The following is a 19,273-nucleotide window of genomic DNA, read 5'->3' as shown; positions in this document are numbered from 1 at the left end:
TTGAACAAGGAGAATACAGCAGGCCAAATGTTAAATATCTCAGGTCACTTAAAACTCTTTAATAAAACACTCCTTCCTTGTTATACATCAGGAATTCCCAGTATCAAGAAAGAATCTAATTTATACCATGGTGATTGGCCATGGTAGGAAAAGTTGAAATTATTTCTTTGGAAGGGGACTTAGCTTTGATTCCTAAAAGTAGCATTGCTTTCCCTATCAACTGGAATAAATAGTTCTGCAAGTCAGAATTAATTTTACTGAAAATAAACACTTAAGGAGCACCTGGGTGGCTCAGTTGGTTAAGCGTCCGACTTTGTCTCAGGTCATGATCTCACAGTTCATGAGTTCGAGTCCCACATTGGGCTCTGTGCTGACAGCTTGGAGCCTGGCACCTGCTTAGGATTCTGTGTCTCCTTCTCTCTCTGCCCCTCCCCCACTCATGCTCTGTCTCTCTGTCTCTCTCTCTCTTTCAAAAATAAGTAAACATTAAAACAAAATTTTAAGAAAATGAACACTCAAGAGTTAAAAGGGGCTTAAAGAAATAAAAACCATATTTGTGGTTAGTAAATAAGAAACCCCTCCCCATGCTTAAGTAAAATTTAAAATCTACACATTTTGCTTTTAATATTTCTTATCAAAAGTATATTTTTGAAAAATGCACTTCAGCCCCTTTGAGAGGCTGATACAAATACCAATAGTCATTGAGTACTCATTATTTTATATGCATTATTATATCAAATCATTTAATCGACTCTGTGAATCAAGTATTTACTATAGTCATTCTAAAGATGAAGAAACAGAGGCTGTGCAGTATGGTATCAGGTGATTCACCCCAGGTCATACCTATTTTTTTTATTTTTTATTTATTTTTTTTATTTTTTAAAATTTAACTTCAAATAAGTTTTTTTTTTCAATATATGAAATTTATTGTCAAATTGGTTTCCATACAACACCCAGTGCTCCTCCCAACAGGTGCCCTCCTCAATGCCCATCAGCCACCCTCCCCTCCCTCCCACCCCCCATCAGCCCTCAGTTTGTTCTCAGTTTTTAAGAGTCTCTTATGCCTTTGGCTCTCTCCCACTCTAACCTTTTTGTTTTTCCCTTCCCCTCCCCCATGGGTTCCAGTTAACTATTCTTAAATAGAATTTTGAAATTATACAATTATTTGGTTTAATATTGACAGAAAATATAGTGCTTATGTTATTGTCACCAATTTGTTTCCTTTTATTAAAAAAAGATTTTTCTAACAACACTGTTAAATACCACACCAGTGTAACAAAAATCCTGCACCAAATATGACATGACTATGAGGTGGTTAATCATCTACTTATCTAAAAATATGGTCCTCATAGTGACTGGTTCACCGCCAGGCAGGTGTTTAGGACCAGGGAAAACTGGCTCAGAGTGTCTCTCGGGAGCCCTCAGAACACAAGATGGGGATCTTAAATGCTGCTTGCCAGTCTTTCCTCTGGGCCCTGGAAGAGTTCAGAGTCTACCTAGTTGGGAGGTATGAAATTGGAAACGAAGCTTTCAAGAATGCCTCAGGATTGCAAGAATGGCCACAAATCTTTGCAGTTCCTTCCTAGAAGAGGTAGAGTTTACTTCTCCATCCCTGACTCTGTTCTGACCTTGGGACTTGTCTCAGTTCTTAGGCTCAATCCTCTACCCTTCCCTTAAGTGCTGCTGTTCTCTTGACAGGGTGGGGCCATGAAGCCTCCTTTCTTACTGCTCTTTTGTTTTCCTGAGGTCGAGACATCCACTTACAGAAAGCTTCATCTGCATTTTCCCAGCTTTCTTACACCCACCTATACATCCCTGTCTTGTTCCCACTCTCCTTCCCTGCCTTCATTCCTTGTTGATACGGGATACTCTAGTTTTACATCTGCGTAGCAGGAGCTATTTGACTCTTTCTTTGTATAAATAAAAATTTACAAGCTACATCAGTGGGTTTTTTTTAGTATATAAGAATTATTTGCTTCTCTAAAAGTGTCTTCGGGTTTTTATCCATTATAATTTTTGAACAGAATGACCTTGGGCATCAATCACCAAAGATTGGCAGGCATCAATTCTAAATGTTTTAAAAGATTCTATTCTACTACACCTATATAATTTCTTAATTTTAACACTCATCATCTTGTTGTTTCTGTTCTATGCCTTTAAAACATTAGTGGATGACACTAGGTGTTGTTATAGTCAAAGTCCATTAAAAATCACATAATTCTAAAACTCCTAGTGTTGTTCACGTATAAATGAATATTTTTATGCATATGTATTCACAATAAAGTTTATGAGCCTACTGCAATAATCAGAGTGAAGGGCTGACTAATGATAAAAGTGAATACAGGGATTAGGTCCATTCTATAGAAGAATCATCACATAGAGCCATGACTACACCAGACAGGGAACGACCTACGTTTCAAATGCTGTATTTTTAGGGATTCATTGGCTATATTAGATAGCTATACTCACTGATGAATAACTGAAATAACTTTAATGCATTTGTTTTATCCATTTCATTAACTCACCAAATAATGTGTTTCAAATTTTTTAAAAAGCTCTGACTATAAAACCAGCACCTCAGGGGATCATACTCCCTAAATATACCATGGTCTGTACTACTCCTTTAATTATATTGTTACTTGTCATCTCTGTTTTGTCTTTACATTTTCCAGTTTCATAGTCTCTGAATCTTTAATTCGCTCCTGTTTTACTGTCCTGTTTCCTGTGGTTTAGAAGTGAAATACTTCATAAGACTTGATGCAAAGAACTGAGAATATATAAATAGGCCAAACAACAACTTTCATGTTGAGTGTGAGCTTTTCTACTAATTTTAGGGCTTTGGGGGAAGGTTAGTTTTCTCAAGCCCTGAAATGTTTATAGCTGAGACTACTTGCACCCAGTGAGAGCTGACCTAAAAACTAGCATCAAATATCCTATAGCCACGAAGACGAACAGAAGGACCCAGATCTGAACTTGTGCAGCTACTGGATATTCCATGCACGATCCCATGTCTCTACAATCTGTGATTTCTGATTACTCAGTGTAGATATGCATAATATTCCTTGGAGAAGAACGTTAGTCAGCTCTACTGTGAATGGTAAATTAATTAATTGATTTACAAGACACATCTTCCAGAAGTGCCATAAAAGTTTATTGTGAATTAAGTGACTATAAATTGGTATAGATAACTGGATAAAGCAAACACACTTTAAAATGATTGATTATATCAATGTGTATCCTAATGGAAATTCTATGTTATACAGCAATTAGTATTGCTTATTATGCAATGTGAGTTCCAATGCTGAGGGCCGAATTATCCACATTTATTAACTTTGCTATGCTTCTCTAAACTTCTTTTAAGAGGAGGAGCAGGGGTAAATTTTACTTTGCTTGAATCAGTTGGGATTCAAGTTGAGGATTTGGAGTTGAGGCCCTAGATTTTAGTCTTTTTTTTTTTTTTTTTTGGCCAATTTGACATAGAAAAAATATTATCTTGAAAATACAATTTGATGATTTTTAGTTGAATTACCATAGAGTTATAGATGTAGAGACACCTTAAACATTAGTTTTTGTTCATCTTGTTCGCTTTAGGGTCAAAGCAACAGGTGTTGATTCAGGTAGTTGAATAACTTGATCTAGGCCACACCATTACAGGTAGAGCCTCACATCTAACTTGAACGTCTTATTTCCCAATTTGTTCTTCTGTGTCTTTCTTCTCTCCCCTTTTTCCATTCACATTTTTCTTTCCAAAAAATATCTGTTTAGCTCTTGCTTGAACTGTTCTAGGAATTGGGGAATAACAAGAGTGGATGAACCAGAGAAAATTCCCTGCCCTTATGAGTTCATGTTCTCCTTAATGCTATTCTCTCCACATCACAGGCTTTTTATTTATCCATGATATGAAAAAAATAAATAATTTAAAATTTTTGATAGAAATATGTATCAGACATATTTAACTTCAGCAGTTAGGTAAAATATGTAACAGACATTTGAATGCCTCCATAATTAAAAATGGTCTGGGGGCACCTGAGTGGCTTAAGTCAGTTAAGTGTCCGACTTCAGCTCAGGTCATGATCTCACGGTTGGTGAGTTTGAGCCCTGTATCAGGCGCAGAGCCCACTTCAGATACTCTGTCTCCCTCTCTTTCTGCCCCTACCTCACTCTCTGTCTCAAAAATAAATAAAAATATTTAAAAAATGGTCTATGTTGGCAATGGGAAATTCATTTATATATGGGGTATATTTTACTCATTGATGATACACTAATCAATCAATGAATATTCATCTATTATTCTGTAGATCTATTTACATATTTTATTAATTCAGTTTTATTAAAATAGGTAAGGAAATACATCTGTGAAAGTAGCTTGCTATTTTTAAATGAAAATTAGGCAGATTCATTACAGAAAAATTTGGAAAACATAAAGTAGAAAGAAGAAAAACTAAACACATTACCTGAAGCCAGTTGCTATAATTATTTAAATGCACTTTCTTCTAGTCTTGTATCCCTTTGGCTTTATTTTAATGTTTATTTATATTTATTTTTGAGAGAGACAGAGAGAGTATAAGTGGAGAAGGGACAGAGAGAGAGAGAGGGAGAGAGAGAATCCCAAGCAGACTCTGAGCTGTCAGTGCAGAGCCCGATGTGGGGTTCCTTCTCATGAACCATGAGATCATGACCTGAGCCAAAATCAAGAGTCAGACGTTTAACTGACTGAGCCACCCAGGCACTCCCCCTTTGGCTTTTAACACAATTTTAATTTCAGCAGTTAATTAATTTATCAATTAATAATAACATGTCCTCTATAGAATAACATAGAATAATGAAATACAGTATATTTGGTTTTGTCATGAATATTTTATTTTAAGAAAATAAGAAAAAGTACTTTTAATTGATAATTACTTTAGTCTGGGAGTTTTGGTTTCATTTTTATGTACTTTATTGTAGTTGTAACCAAAATTATATTATACTTTGTATCTCTATTTTTTCATTTAGTATTATAAGGTAAGCATTTTTGCACATTATTCCAAAAGACAGTTTTAATTCTATGTGAACTGATGCTTGATATGTAGATAGCTTTCCATAGTTGGATATTTTATTCATTTATTTGTTTGTTTGTCTTACCAATCTGGGGTTGTGACCGAATATTCCATGTATTGGTCCTAAATCTTGATTGATTCCTGGAAGTGAAATTACTTAGTCAAAAACATTGATTATCATTGTAGTTACTGCACATGAAAATCAGATAGCTGAAGTGTACTGAGCACTTATAAATAGGTCAGAGGCTGTATTATAAGTGATAGTTTGAGAAAGGGTCACAGAAATGAATCAGAAAGAAGTAGAATCCTTCTTCTGTCTTTTCAAGGAAAAACCTAGTATAGAGAGTAGAGCAGTGACGATAGAGTAAAAGGAACAAGAGGTACATGAAAGCAGCCCTTTAGAAGCCCTGTTACTTTCATAGCACCAGGGACTATGATAATATAACAGTTGTTGATGTCTTCTGATTAAAAAATAATAAATGGAAATAATAAGACCATAAAACCCATCCAGAATCCATAAGGCAGAGAGAACCTACCATTTTGGTGCACTTGCTTTGTAGAGTGCATAAAATGAGATCATACTATGTGTATGATTTGATATTCTGCCTTTGTTATTTTACATAATGTGAACATCTTTTTGTCACTATTTTCCAATTTATGATACTTGGGTGCTGCATAATAGTCTTTCATTTATTTATTTTAAATTGAAGTATAATTAACATACAGCATTATATTAATTTCAAGTGTACGAGATAATGATTCCACATTTCCATACATTACTCAGTGCTCATTCAATGAACATTTTTATAATTAAATGTGGTACTTCTGATAATGCAATTAGAATAAATATGTGTTTCTTTACAATTGGAATTACTTGTTTAAAATTTAGATAATGCCACTTACAGATATCTAAAATTCATCCGTGTAAGTGGAGGTAGGGCTTATTTTTTAAATTTCTATACCTAAAGTCTCCCTTAGGTTATCTATGATGCTGTATAACCCCAGAGACTTACCTCGGGTCACAGGTCTCTAATTAACCTTCCTTGGACAAATGTAAGGCTATCAGACCGTTGAATTGTCACTGTCACTAACTAAAAGAAGATTTTGGAGTGTCTGGAAACAAATGCTCAAGATTAATTAAATATCCATTATGGTTACCTTATGCTGATCATATGATCACATGGTAGTTTTAACCACTTTCTCAATATATGCATGTTTTCTCTTTCTATCCTGGAGTGCCTCATGGTTCTTTAAGGATTTCCAAACTGTCTATGTGGGCAAGAATGTGTAATCTCACTCAACCTCAATCTCTGTCTCTCTGTCTCTCTGTCTCTCTGTCTCCCTCTCTCTCCCTCGTTTCTCTGGTTACATGTTGCCTTTTCTCTCTGGTAATCTTGCTGGCCTGAAGTGTTATAAGATGTTCCCTTCTTCTTCTTCCTTTTTTCTTGTCCCTTCTGACTTCAATCTTTGTGATGAAAGCAGATATTTACTCATTTCTGTGGTTAGAGTATAGAAAGCATGTCTTTGGCACAGTGCCTTAATTTCTGAGTCTTCCTTATCCCCATCTTGTTTGGGCAACTGAGTACTCTTGGTTTGGAATGGTGAACTGTGGAGTTCAGCTCACCAGTGGATGCTGCTCTGAAGTGAAGAGTTGATTTCTGTGTGATTTCCAGAATTTCAAAAAGATATCCACATTTCACTACAGTATAGCACTCTTTAGGGAACTGTTGATAGCACAACAAATCTGAGTCTCCATGTTTTCCCCAACTCAGCTTCTTAGGCTCTGTAGTTGTGGATGGGGAGCCCCCGGGGCTGGGCCCTGAGGCCTTGCATAAAGGTTGGCTCAGGAGAGATGGAAAGGCATCCCTGGGGAATAAGTCATGGCCAGTATTAGTCTGCCTGGAGCATAAGACTTAGTTGCTGAATAATGTATGTTTAATATATGTGCAATCAGTTCCAGATTTATAAATACTGTAACAGCAGATCCTTCTATATTGCATTCTACTGTCATCTCTACAGAAGAAGCAGAAGAAAGGATGAAACTAAAAAGTCACCTTTGCTCCTTCTAGTCAGATGGAAAAAGTGATGATGGCAGAAGATAATGAAACTATTTGTTAAAATACGATTTTTGTCTTTGTTGTATTTCATTTATTCATACCACTCCAGATTTTCCATCAAGAACTGCATTCAGTTCTGTCATTATATGACACTGTTGTACATTGTTATATGTATCTGGATGGGGTTATATACTCAGGCTCTAAATTATGCTAGTATATCAATACCATATATGAAACTGAATAAAAATAGTGATTAGGATAAGAACTAGTATACATACTTGAATACATATCTTATACCATTTTCCAGGGAAAGGTGACGTATTTGGAGACATCTTCTGGAAGGAAACCACCCTCGCTCACGCATGTGCCAATGTCCGAGCACTAACATACTGTGACCTCCACATCATCAAGCGAGAAGCCTTGCTCAAAGTCCTGGACTTTTATACAGCTTTTGCAAACTCATTCTCAAGGAATCTCACTCTTACTTGTAATCTAAGGAAACGGGTATGTTGCATGTATCCACTTCCCCTTATTAGTATCAGTAGAGTTAATATGTCATGCTCTATTAGCTGAGGTGTGAAAGGTATTTCATTTTGCACTTGTACATTCTCATTGATTTGAAGTGACATAATTCTTTTCCTTTCTTTATATTTTGTTTCCTTTTTAAGAGGGGGGAAGAAGCCCTGAGTATGTGGTTAAAGACTTGAATCTTTATAATTTAAAAGTAAAATGAAAGGCAGAGTTGAGAAACAAGCATACTGTACTATAATATAATTAGTTCTTGGGGTTTATGATAACTGCTGTAAAAATAACATCAGCGTCCCTTACTTTATTATGTGGATTTTTTAAGTTGGTAAGGTTAATCAGACTGAATGTTTATTTTATATTCCTGACTCTATTTAAATATCCTTTCTCATTTAATGATCAATTCATAAAGCCTATTACCTGTGAATTCTTTCAAAGCATACTATCTTAAAAAATAATTAGCCACACTGACATGTCCTACAAATTGGTATAGCAATCCTTAACTTTGCACTGCTGTTGCAAATACAATCTTCGTGGACATTTTCTTTTTTTATTGATGACTATGACACAAATTTAATTTGCATAAAGACATCCCCTAGCTATGATTTATGGGTCATTGGACATTGGCTAGGGCCCTTTTATTGCCAAGAATGAAATACACATTTGGACAACTGCACTTAAGGAATTTCATCTAAAATAATTGCCTGTCTATGGTGAAGTATTTTGAAATAGCAAGCTTCCTTCCCATTGCCCCCTTAAATAGAACTTTCCCTTTAGTTAACATGGAGGAGAAAAATCAAGCCATGAGACAAATCAGCATCTCTACTGCAGCAGCAGAGAAATGAACATAAGCAAATCAATATAGTTCCCTACTTGGGGTTCTAAGAGAGGATAGGACTGCAGGAGTCATATTCCTCCCAGCTGTGTCACAACATTGGATCTACATTTGAGTAACATTTTCAGGTTATATTTTTGTTAACAAATGTTTATTGAGCACTCACAACCTGCATGACAAAATGTAAGGAGTTGTTGCGAGCACGAGGACTAGAGCCGCAATGCTTAAGGAGCTTACAGCCAAGTGTGACTGGTATATGAAACACAAATATGTGAAACACAGATTTGTAGATGTAATTGAAAGTGAAGATAGTGATGAATGGGGAAGAGGGGTACCGAATATGAACTAAATGTGGAATTTTCTTGTTTATTCATCAGTGAGTGTAGAGTCCCTTTTAAGCAGAAATAAGTCTCCTTTAGTCCATGCTCTACCTTCCCCAGTGCCAAATTCCTCTTCTGCAAGGCAGCCCGTTAGATATTTGAAACTCTTACATCTTATTAAGTCTTCTCCAGTATAAATTTTGCCAGTTTTGGAGTCTTCCCACACACCGCGAGATCACCAAAACCCCTATCCATCATCGTTACGGTCCTCAGGACAGATCCTATTTATCACTGTCCTCCTCAAAGCATGTTGTTTACACAGTACCTCATCTGATGTTTGTAATATTCCTGTGGGAAAAAAAGGACAGTTATTTTCCCTTCAAAACACATGGGGAAACTCAGGCCCAGAGGGATTAATATCAAATAACCAACTGATATATTTGCAGTGCAAGGTCTCAAAGAGGGATAATTACCAGTAGAAAATAAATTCTGGTTCTTCAGAATGAGTCCATCACAGAGCTCTATTGCCTCTTTTTTTTTTTTTCTCTCTTTCACACATCTGAGCATATGTACACCACACCCACCCACCCACACACTGTTGTGAATGCTGAGTGCACACACCTGCATGATTACCTCTGCTAGGAAGAGAGCTAGAGACAGAAAACTGTTTTTTAATGGAACCCGGGGGTGGTGCACCTATGTCTACAGGTACTGGTGCCCAAGTTACATCAAATGGCTTCTTCCCTATATATACTCTGTTGCCTGTTACAACCTGTGTCCGTTTTTAAAAAAAATTTTTAATAAATTCCAGCCCTTCTTCAATTGATGGATGGTCTCAATAACTTGGCAAAATGTGGGGACAGGTGTGCTGTCGGTCAGTGTCACTTTGTTCTCAGAAAAAAAAAATTCTCTGGCTGGGTGGCTCAGTCGGTCAAGTATTCGACTCTTGATTTTAGCTCAGGTCATGATCTCACGATTTGGTTCTTGGGGTCCAGTCCCGCGACGGGCTCTGTGCTTACAGGGTGGAGGCTGTTTGGGATTCTCTCTTTCCCTCTCTCTCTGCCCCTCCTTGCCTTGTGCTCTCTCTCTCAAATAAATAACCATTAAAAAAATTTTAAAAAGTATTCTCATAAAAATAACAGAAAATATCCTCTAGTGACTCATGAGAATATCATTTTCAGAGCCTATTTTAAAACTGTGCACTTCAACACATTTTTTATTTAATAATTGAAATTTTAATTTTAATAACCCACAGATGAGGCACTATGATTTCCACTTCATTGAAGAAAAAGCTGAGGTTCTGGGAAGGGGACGGCTAGTTACCAAATCAATTATGGGTCAGGGTCTGCCTTCGAATCCATCCCTGTCTGATTCTAAAACCTAACTCTTTAGGTGATACCATGTTGCTTTGGCTTGTCACGTACTTGATATATTTTTTTCCACAACAATATTCCACAGACACATAAGTTTCTCATTCCCTCAGTCACTTTCACTTCATTCCCCACAGAGCTATTAATAAAAGGATATATATTTTTAAGTAGGCTCCACACCCAGCTTGGAGCCCAACGTGGGGTTTGAACTCACAACCCTGAGATCAAGACCCGAGCTGAGATCAAGAGTCAAAGCTTAACCGACTGAGCCACTCAGGTGAACTTAATAAAAGGATATTTTGTTCTTATTGCTATTATTGCAAGCATTCTTGCATTGAATATTTTTTGTGAATTGCACATTTGTTGTGAATTGCATAATCAAAACTACGTCCGTAGTATGCTATTGATATCCATAGCTATCATAACCATCATTTAAGGGCATGTCCCTAGTGAGTTGGGGGGAGTGGATTTGGAACCCAGATTTTCAGCCATCACGGATTACAGCTCTGGTTTCATGAGCGCATGAGGTGGCTCAGTGGAGAGGTCTGTAAAGTGTGTGGTTCCTGGTGGTCACAATAATGGGGGGTGTGTCAGTGCTTTAGCTGCTTGCCCCATCTCCATTACGGGAAGATAAGATATTTGTTATGCCAACATAGATCCCACTAACCATCCTTAAGTTCCTCTCTATACAAATTCTAGAACTAGAACTGGTAATTCCACCCATCAACTAGAGCAGGGGTTGGCAAACTTTCTCTGATAAGGATCAGTCAGTAGATATTTTAGGATTTGAAGGCCACAGAATCTCTGTGTCAATGACTCAGGCTTGCCACTGTAGTGTGAAAGCAGCTGTCTTAGCTCAGGGAGCCATAACAAAATACTGTACACTTAAACAACAGGAATTTACTTCACACAGCTCTGGAGGCCAAGAAGTTGAAGATCAAGGTGCGGGACCCAGCTGGGTACCCAGTAAGGGCTCTTTTCTTCCTGGCTTGTAGACCTCTGCCTTTTCTCTATGTCTCCACATGGCTGTGAGTAAGGGAGACAGAAAGAGAGGAAGGGAGAAAGAGAGAAAAAGAGAGAGAGAGAAAGTTCTCTCTCTAATGCCTCTTTTTAGGGCAGAATTCTTATCACAAGGACCTCACCTTCATGACCTCATCTAAACCGAATTAGCTCCCCAAAACCTCTTGGTCAAATATCATATTAGGGGATTAGGACTTCAAGATCCGAAGTTTGGGGAGGTACAGTTCAGTTCACAGCAGCAGCCAAAGATAATATGTAAATAAGTGAGCATAGTTGTGCTTTAGCAAAATTTTATCTACACAAACAGGTAGCTTCCATGGGCCTTAGTGTGTCAATTGCTGGGAAGGACAATGAGGATGCAAAAACAATTCTCTCCCCCTTATGTTAGAAAACATCTCTATTACTTGCCGCTCAGAGGTTATCATGCAATGGAAAATACCATACACGAGAGGTGGCTGCAGAAATAGGTCAATAAAATGCATGAGTGAGGCAAGGCTCCCATGGCTGTTGAAGACCAGAGTTCACACCATACATAAGAGGGTCAGGGGCTCCTTGGTCTAGTTGCACACTGCCTTGGAATGCCAGCCCGGTGTTGCTTGGTCTGCATATTTTTTTTCCCCCAGAGAATCCAGAGGTGCAAATTTTTACACAAAACCACACTAGTTTTGTAACTAATTTGCTTTGGCTGTTTTAAAGATAACATGGTCAAACAATGCAAGTTTGATGAATGCCAGACTGATGAATCCAAGTGTGCTTGCTCTTGGTCCAAATGTTTGTGAACTAAATGGAATGAGTTTATGAACTCTTGATCTCATGATAGTAGAAGCCTGAAATTTTTACCTAAAGCCTGTAAATTTGGATAAGAAAAATTATTACATCTTAATTTTCTTTATTTTCTAAGTGAAATTTAGCTTTTCCTTCAATCATGAAGGTTGCTAACATACTACATTATTATTAGTATTATTCAATAGTATTATTTATAATTATTAGCATATATTAGTATTATTAAATAGTATTATTTACAATTATTAGTATATATTAGTATTATTAAATAGTATTATTTCTTTACCAAAAGAACTCATAGATATTTTCTTATTATATTGTACTTGTTGAAGTGTTTAGGCTCATCACTGCTTAATAATTATGGAAATTATTATAGACCTGCTACTAAGATGAGGTTATTGCATTAAAAAAGCACAGGTGACTATTTTTTGTGAATTCTTTTTTAATATTTTGATAACTGGACTTCAACATAATATTTTTTTTTCCATTTGCAATACTATATATTTTATTTTGTGCATTTAAAGCAACACAGGCTTCCCTAGACTGCTGGAGATCAAGAACCCCCACACGACAGTCAGAAGCTGAACTAAGTTGAACAAAAGGACGGGTTGGTGTATTTTTCTCAATAATAGGAACACAATTCCATAGTTTTCAGTAAGTTTAAACACATTCAGAAAAGGCATGGAGAGCAACAGCGGAAGGTTGGCTCACTCGCTGACTTGGGTTATGTATTTATGTACTTAATTAAGTGAAGCTACAATTTCCTGGAATGGCAGAATGGTGTTTATTAATTTCTTTTTTAATGTTTATTTATTTTTGAGAGAGAGAGAGAGAGCGCACAAGTGAGACAGGAGCAGGAAGAGGGGGACAGAGGATCCAAAGTGGGCTCCGTGCTGACAGCAGCGAGTCTGATGTAGGGCTCGAACTCGCGAACTGATGACCTGAGCTAAAGTCGGATGCTCAACTGACTGAGCCACCCAGGTGCCCCAGACAAAATGGTGCTTATTAACTTGAGGACCAACCCTCAGGTCCAGGTCTGAAAAGGCAAGCGGCACAGCCAGCACAGGTGATCTCTAAACTGTAAAGGATTTTAATCAGACTGTTGAAGCAATTCGTGCACTTCTGCTCATTCTGCCTAATTGTGATGCAATGAAGTTTACTGTCTGTGTAAAAAGAGTTAACAAGCAGGTGTGACTGCTGTGCTTTAAAAGACCTGCTTCTAGAGCAGGCTCTTGGCTGGCATCTGGGAACTCGGTTTCAGGAGGGTTCCCGTCAGGTTAATGGGTGAGAGTGGCTCACTGTGCCTACTCTGTTTATTCAAACAGTGTGGTCTCTGCTAAACATTTACTTATGGCCACATTAAGTGTGGTTGGGATTTTGAGTTGTTTCTAAATATTTCCTTCACTTTCAAGCTAGCATGAACATATTTTCCTCCAGACTGACTATTTGGATGAGTGAGGAGTTTTATTTGCTATTTTTGGTACCTTTTCTGACAAGACCCTTTGACAAAGTGTGGCACAGAGAGTATTGGCTGGCTCAGTGTATATCAGTATGCATCCATCACAGCCCTACTACATACCTAGGTGGTCATGGAGATAAAAGGCCCAGTGCCTGCTCTCTAGGGGCCTGCTGTCTAGCAAGAGTCAAATAAATCCTAACAGAGCCCGATAAATGCTATGAGAGGATTACATTCAGGGTAGAGAGTGTAGGTGGGGGTCATAGAGGAGATGAATCCAACTCATCCCAGAGGAAGACACAGGGAGGGATTCCAGGAGGTGATGATGACATGACTGGCATTAGGATTTTATTTTATTTTATTTTATTTCATTATTTTATATTTTATTTTAATTGTGACTGTTCATTTCTATTTATTTGTATATTTATTTAGAGAGCATGAGCAGGGGAGGGGCAGAAGAGAATCTCAAGTAGGCTCCATAGCTCAGCACAGAGCCCGACTTGGGGGCTCAGTCTCACCACCGTGAGATCATGATCTGAGCCGAAATCAAGAGTTGGATGCTTACTGACTGAGCCACCCAGGCACCCCAGGATTTCATTTTAAACAGAATAATATTCAAGAGGAAGGAATGATCTTGCAGACCCCCTAGTCCAATTTATTTTCTTTATAGATGAGAAAACTGAGACCCAGTGAATTAAGTGACTTGCTCAGGTTTGCTTAGCAAATAAGCATCAGGGCTGGGATGGGAATCCAAGTCCCTTGAATTCCATGCTGGTGGTATTTTTACTAGCTAGCCTAGTTTAAAAGCCTTGTGTCGAAGACTGTGAGTAAGATGCAATACTTGGCTGTGTTCATTTTTAACAGGGAAAAAGGAAGGTAGACGGCATGAGTTTGCCTGTGATTCATTTGCCTGTGACTGATTTTAGTGTTTTTTACATCATGATTAGGGATAAAACTAACAGCAGAGCAGAAAAACCAGGCTATCGGCAGTGTTCAGAGTTGTGAACAGGATTCCCAGTCTCAGTGCGAGCCAATGTGTGTGGTGTGGCCACAGCGGGTGTGCCGCTTGTGTTGTGAAGGGTCTCATTTTTAGTAAAAGCATGGAACTTCCAACATATCAGTGTGGTTCAAGAAGTGTTACTGAACACGGTAAAATACTGCTTTGCTGATAATACTATGTTTCTAATATACTCTCTGCTATCTTGTCAATACTTTTAAGAACTATACTGGCTGCCACCCCGTTAGTATAAACATGTGTAAAAAAGGAAATTTCTCACATTAAACAAAACTCCTATTTTTTACACCTTTGTATTTTAAGTTACTTTCTTAAGAATTGAGTACTTTCACATTAGAAGTTATGAAAAAAAATACTGACAAGTTTCCTGCCAGAAGTGACATTTATTAGTACTAAAAATGTTTGTTGATTAAAAAGGGGGAAGAGGGGGAGGAAGGAAGAAAGATTGGAAGAAATAAATAAAAGGAAAACAAGTATTTTCATACAGAATTGGGAAAATCTGAGACCTGACTGACAGCAGGAAACAGACAGGGAATGAGCTGATACCGAGAACGATTCTTTGTTAGGAATGAGAACTAAGAAAACCATGTGGTCAGTTCCAAAAAAACCAACTGGGAAGAGATCGCTAACTGAAATTTGAAAAGAAAGAAAAATAGTTAAGACCGAACAATGTGAATATAGTCCTAAAATTGTGCAATAAACTGGGCTTCCCTTCTAAAGGCCATGTCTATGGGACATCTGGGTGGTTCAGTGGTTAAGCAACCAACTCTTGATTTTGGCTCAGGTCATGATCTCACGATTCATGAGCTTGAGCCCCACATCGGGCTCCACATTGTAACAGTGTGGAGTCTGCTTGAGGTTCTTTCTCTCTCTCTGCTCCTCCCATGTGCTCTCTCTCAAAATAAATAAATAAACTTAATAAAATAATGTTTTTAAATACCATATCTATTATGTTAATGAGTAGAAACCCCTCTTGTGGTTCCAGATTGAGTGGTCATGGACAGAGAACTAATGTGTCTTTTCATTCCATGGCTCTGCTGACTTTATTGCTGGTGTCATGAAAATTTCTAAGCCAAACGATTCTAGAGAAATGTTTCCAGTATATCTACTATTATGATGGAGTGGATCTCCTTGGACCTTGATCAAAAGTGATGCCAAATTGGGGCGCTTGGGTGGCTCAGTTGGTTAAGCCACTCTGTCCCTCCCTTGCTTGCTCTGTCTCTCTCTCAAAAATAGATAAATAAACTTTAAAAAACTTAAAAAAAAAAGTGATGCCAAACTGACACTTGCCCTTAGTTGTGGTCTCAAAGAAACACCTCTATGGTTGCCTTGGAGACCCACCTTGCTCCTAGTTTATGCTCCTTTTTACTGAACATCTGTATACCCCTTAGTTCAGACACAAGCTAATCCAAGACCTATTAACAGTATTAATTTATCCCTTGTATTAATCTGTTCAGAATGCCATAACAAAATAACACAGACTGGATGGTTAAACTGAAAGGTGTTTTCTGACAGCCTTCAGGAAGAAGTTCAAGACCAAAGTGCCAGCGAGGTTGGTGTCTGCTGAGAGTTCTGTCCTTGGGTTGTAGATGGCTGCCTTCTGGCTGTGTGCTCATATGGTCTTTCCTCTGTGAAGGAAGTCTCTGGTGTCTCTTCTTAATCCTGTTGGATCAGAGCCCCAACCTTATGACTTCATTTAACTATGATTGTTTCTTTAGAGGCCCCATCTTCAGAGACAGCCACACTGGGGGTTAGAGCTTAGACATATGATTTGGGAGGAGGACACAACAACCCCCTTTTTTTTTTTAATTAAATGTGAAGGAGTAACTTTGAGAAGTTTTCTAAAATCAAAACTTACAACTGAAATAGGTCTGGATTACTGGGGATATGCATCAGCATCAACATTCAGTACTGGCTGCTGTAATTTCTTGGCGATGCATAATTATCATTACTAGCAAAACGTTCTTGCCCTCCTACAGTGATTTAAGAAAGGATCCCATTTAAACTTAGAAAAATTTCCCCCTAAGAATGATGAATGCAAATTGTAAGTTGGAAAAACAGAACATAAAAGTAGTTATCCCTTTCCTCCCATAAAACCAGGATCCTTTTCCTCAAATGGCAGTATTCTTAAGTAGAGAGTAACAGAAGCCAGGTGGCCATTTATGGGTGGCTAAAGCACCAATCCTGTATTTTAATATCACAGTGGAAAGAAATCGTGGGTTAGGGTCACTCATGCATTAGCACAGGCTCAGAACTCAGTAACTGTTTTTCTTTCCAAAAAGCATTCTTATCCTGGTGAATCCAGTGACACGGGATGTATTTTTTTTCTTTGGGCAGTGAAGCATCTCTATAACAATTACCTTTTATAGATGGAAGACAGACTGGAATTGGATACTGAACAGGCTTTGAGTACTTGCTTGGTGTACATGTGTTGCAGCCTACATGTATTTCAGGGGTCAGTACTGGCATCTTTGAAGAAGTAGTCTAGGATTCTGATAAGGGGAGTTCCAACTCCACTATTTCCCCCCCTTTCTCCCACCCTGGTACATCAGCTGAACAAAATACAGGAGTATATTCATTCCATATCCCTGCAAGCTCGTATCCAATTAAAAAGACATCACTAAAACACTGTCCACACTTGGAACAAAAGCTAATATGGTCTCCATAAAACTCTGAAGTATTCCAGAGAATCTGTGCTTCTCTCATAGCACTGATTGTGGTACTTGGGTTTCCTATTTGCATGTTTGTTTTTTCAATTAAACAACGAGCTCCTTAAAGTAGGTATTTTTCTGTAATCTCTTTGCCATTGCCAATGATCAGAATAGTGCCTGCTGTGTAACTGAATGAATGAATCAGTGAATGAATGCAAAGTGAATCTGACATACTGGCCAGCATAGTTTTTATCATCACTGACTACAATAATCACTGTCATCCAGAAAAACAAATGATGCCCTTGACGATTTTGGCAGAGAGCCTTATGAAATAGGATTATGAAAAGGACCATTACGAATTAGTGTTAAATCACAATTAGAGCTAACTTCCAGCTGCAGTTTCTAACCATTTCTGCCTGCAGAGTCCACACAATGCCCCATCTCTCTAGCACTTTCAGAAGACAGCAACGTTGACATCAGTATCGCGTGAATTTAGATCACCTGATGCCAGGGGCTGTGCTTGTCAGAACAGTGCTTTCATCTCATTCGAAAGGACTTTAAAGAACAAACTTTTTTTCTCATCGTTTCCCTTGTAGAATCTGCATACACCCTTGAGTGTGAGCAGAGAGCTACTATCTTAGCTGATCATCAGGATCACAAAGGCATGTGAACTACTAGAAACACTGGCCATAGCCTGTACCCTGCGGCTTGTAGAAGTTTCACCTCCAAACTCATGTAGCTCTGTACCTTGCAGTTCACACACCCTGGGCCTTGTCTCATTTGGGCTTCAAATCAACACTGGAGGGAAGTGAGCCAAGAGAGGTGAGGCAACTTGCTCGAGGCCACACAGCCAATCGCTGTTCTGAAGTTCCAGCCTCCAGTGTCTCAGCTTCAGGCTGGCGCTCACCCCGCTGATGGTGGTTGAAAGAGGCAGACTTTCAGCAGTTCCAGAAGTTTATCATGTGCATTTAGAGGAAGCAGAGACTTAATTATGCAGTCTTTTGATTCCTTAAGCTGCTTCTATTTAGGGCTGTCTTGATCTGCTTCCAGACAGAATAAAAACTTTTCCACATTTAGCTCTCAGGACATAGGTTCACAGATCCCTCACTCTTCAGTAATACCTCCAAAGCAGCTATATAAGGACAGTGTTTCTCAAGTTTCAGAGTGGGGCTGAATTCAGTAAGTTACCAACATACTTGAAGGGAGATCATACTGTTTGATAGCTCCCCTTTTCAAAACTAGAGTTTATTTTTATTGCAAGAAAATATGTCTTCTAGTAATAAATGAGGGACTAAGCATTTAGTATAGTCAGAAGAGTATTTAACCTAAGAAATGATAAAATTATAATTTTGTAAATTATTTTTCTTGGGAATCCTCAAAGTAGCCAACAGTCCACTTGAAACATTTGATTTTATTTCAGGGCTGAATCCTGCCTTACAATAGTGCCTTTTCAGGGGTGTCATAGCTGGATACCAGACTATTCATTTCCATGTGTCAACAACCACTTCTTAATTCTCAACAATTAATATTTGATGAAGGGGCCTCTGGAAGCACAGTGCTATATCACGCCATCTTCATTTGTAGGAAACCCTTCCTTTTGAATGAAAAAAAGCAAGGATTTCTATTAAGACCGAGGGGCGCCTGGGTGGCTCAGTTGGTTAAGTGTCCCACTTCAGCTCAAGTAATGGTCTCACAGCTCTTGGGTTCGAGTCTCATGTCAAGCTCTGTGCTGACAGCTCGGAGCCCAGAGCCTGTTTCAGATTCTGTGTCTCCCTCCCTGCCCCTCCCCTGCTCACATTCTGTCTCTGCCTCTCTGCCTCTCTTTCTCTCTCTCAAAAATAAACATTAAAACAAATTTAAAAAATATATTAAAACAGAAATGTACATAATATTTGCTTCCCTAATTTCTTTAGGTATTGATTTGAATTTTGAATATACACAATTTTTCCTATATTTGTTTCTTATGTATCTTTTTCCTTCTCTGTTATGGAAAAAGAAGTCAATGGATCACCTATGATTGTACCTATAATATGTATATAATATAAAATATATACTATATAATAACAGGTATTTTTTTACGTGTGTGTGTGTATATATATATATTTTACATGGTGTGTGTGTATATATATATATATTTACGTATGTGTGTGTGTGTATATATATATATATATATATATATATATATATATATAGTTAACTTTG

At 38.0% G+C, this 19,273-nt stretch overlaps 1 protein-coding gene across 1 annotated transcript in view; it reads left to right on the top strand.

Moving 5' to 3' along the window:
- KCNH5 (potassium voltage-gated channel subfamily H member 5) overlaps positions 1 to 19,273 on the top strand; it is a 306,423-nt gene that overhangs the window by 233,983 nt on the left and 53,167 nt on the right. Inside the window, exon 10 of the mRNA XM_058739265.1 lies at positions 7,404 to 7,600. Coding sequence (XP_058595248.1) covers positions 7,404 to 7,600 — 197 coding nt within the window. The remainder of the gene's footprint in view (positions 1 to 7,403; positions 7,601 to 19,273) is intronic.

The sequence above is a fragment of the Neofelis nebulosa genome, chromosome 7 (assembly GCF_028018385.1).
Source record: "Neofelis nebulosa isolate mNeoNeb1 chromosome 7, mNeoNeb1.pri, whole genome shotgun sequence".
Classification (NCBI taxonomy): Eukaryota; Metazoa; Chordata; class Mammalia; order Carnivora; family Felidae; genus Neofelis; species Neofelis nebulosa.
This window is presented reverse-complemented; position numbering and strand designations above follow the sequence as displayed.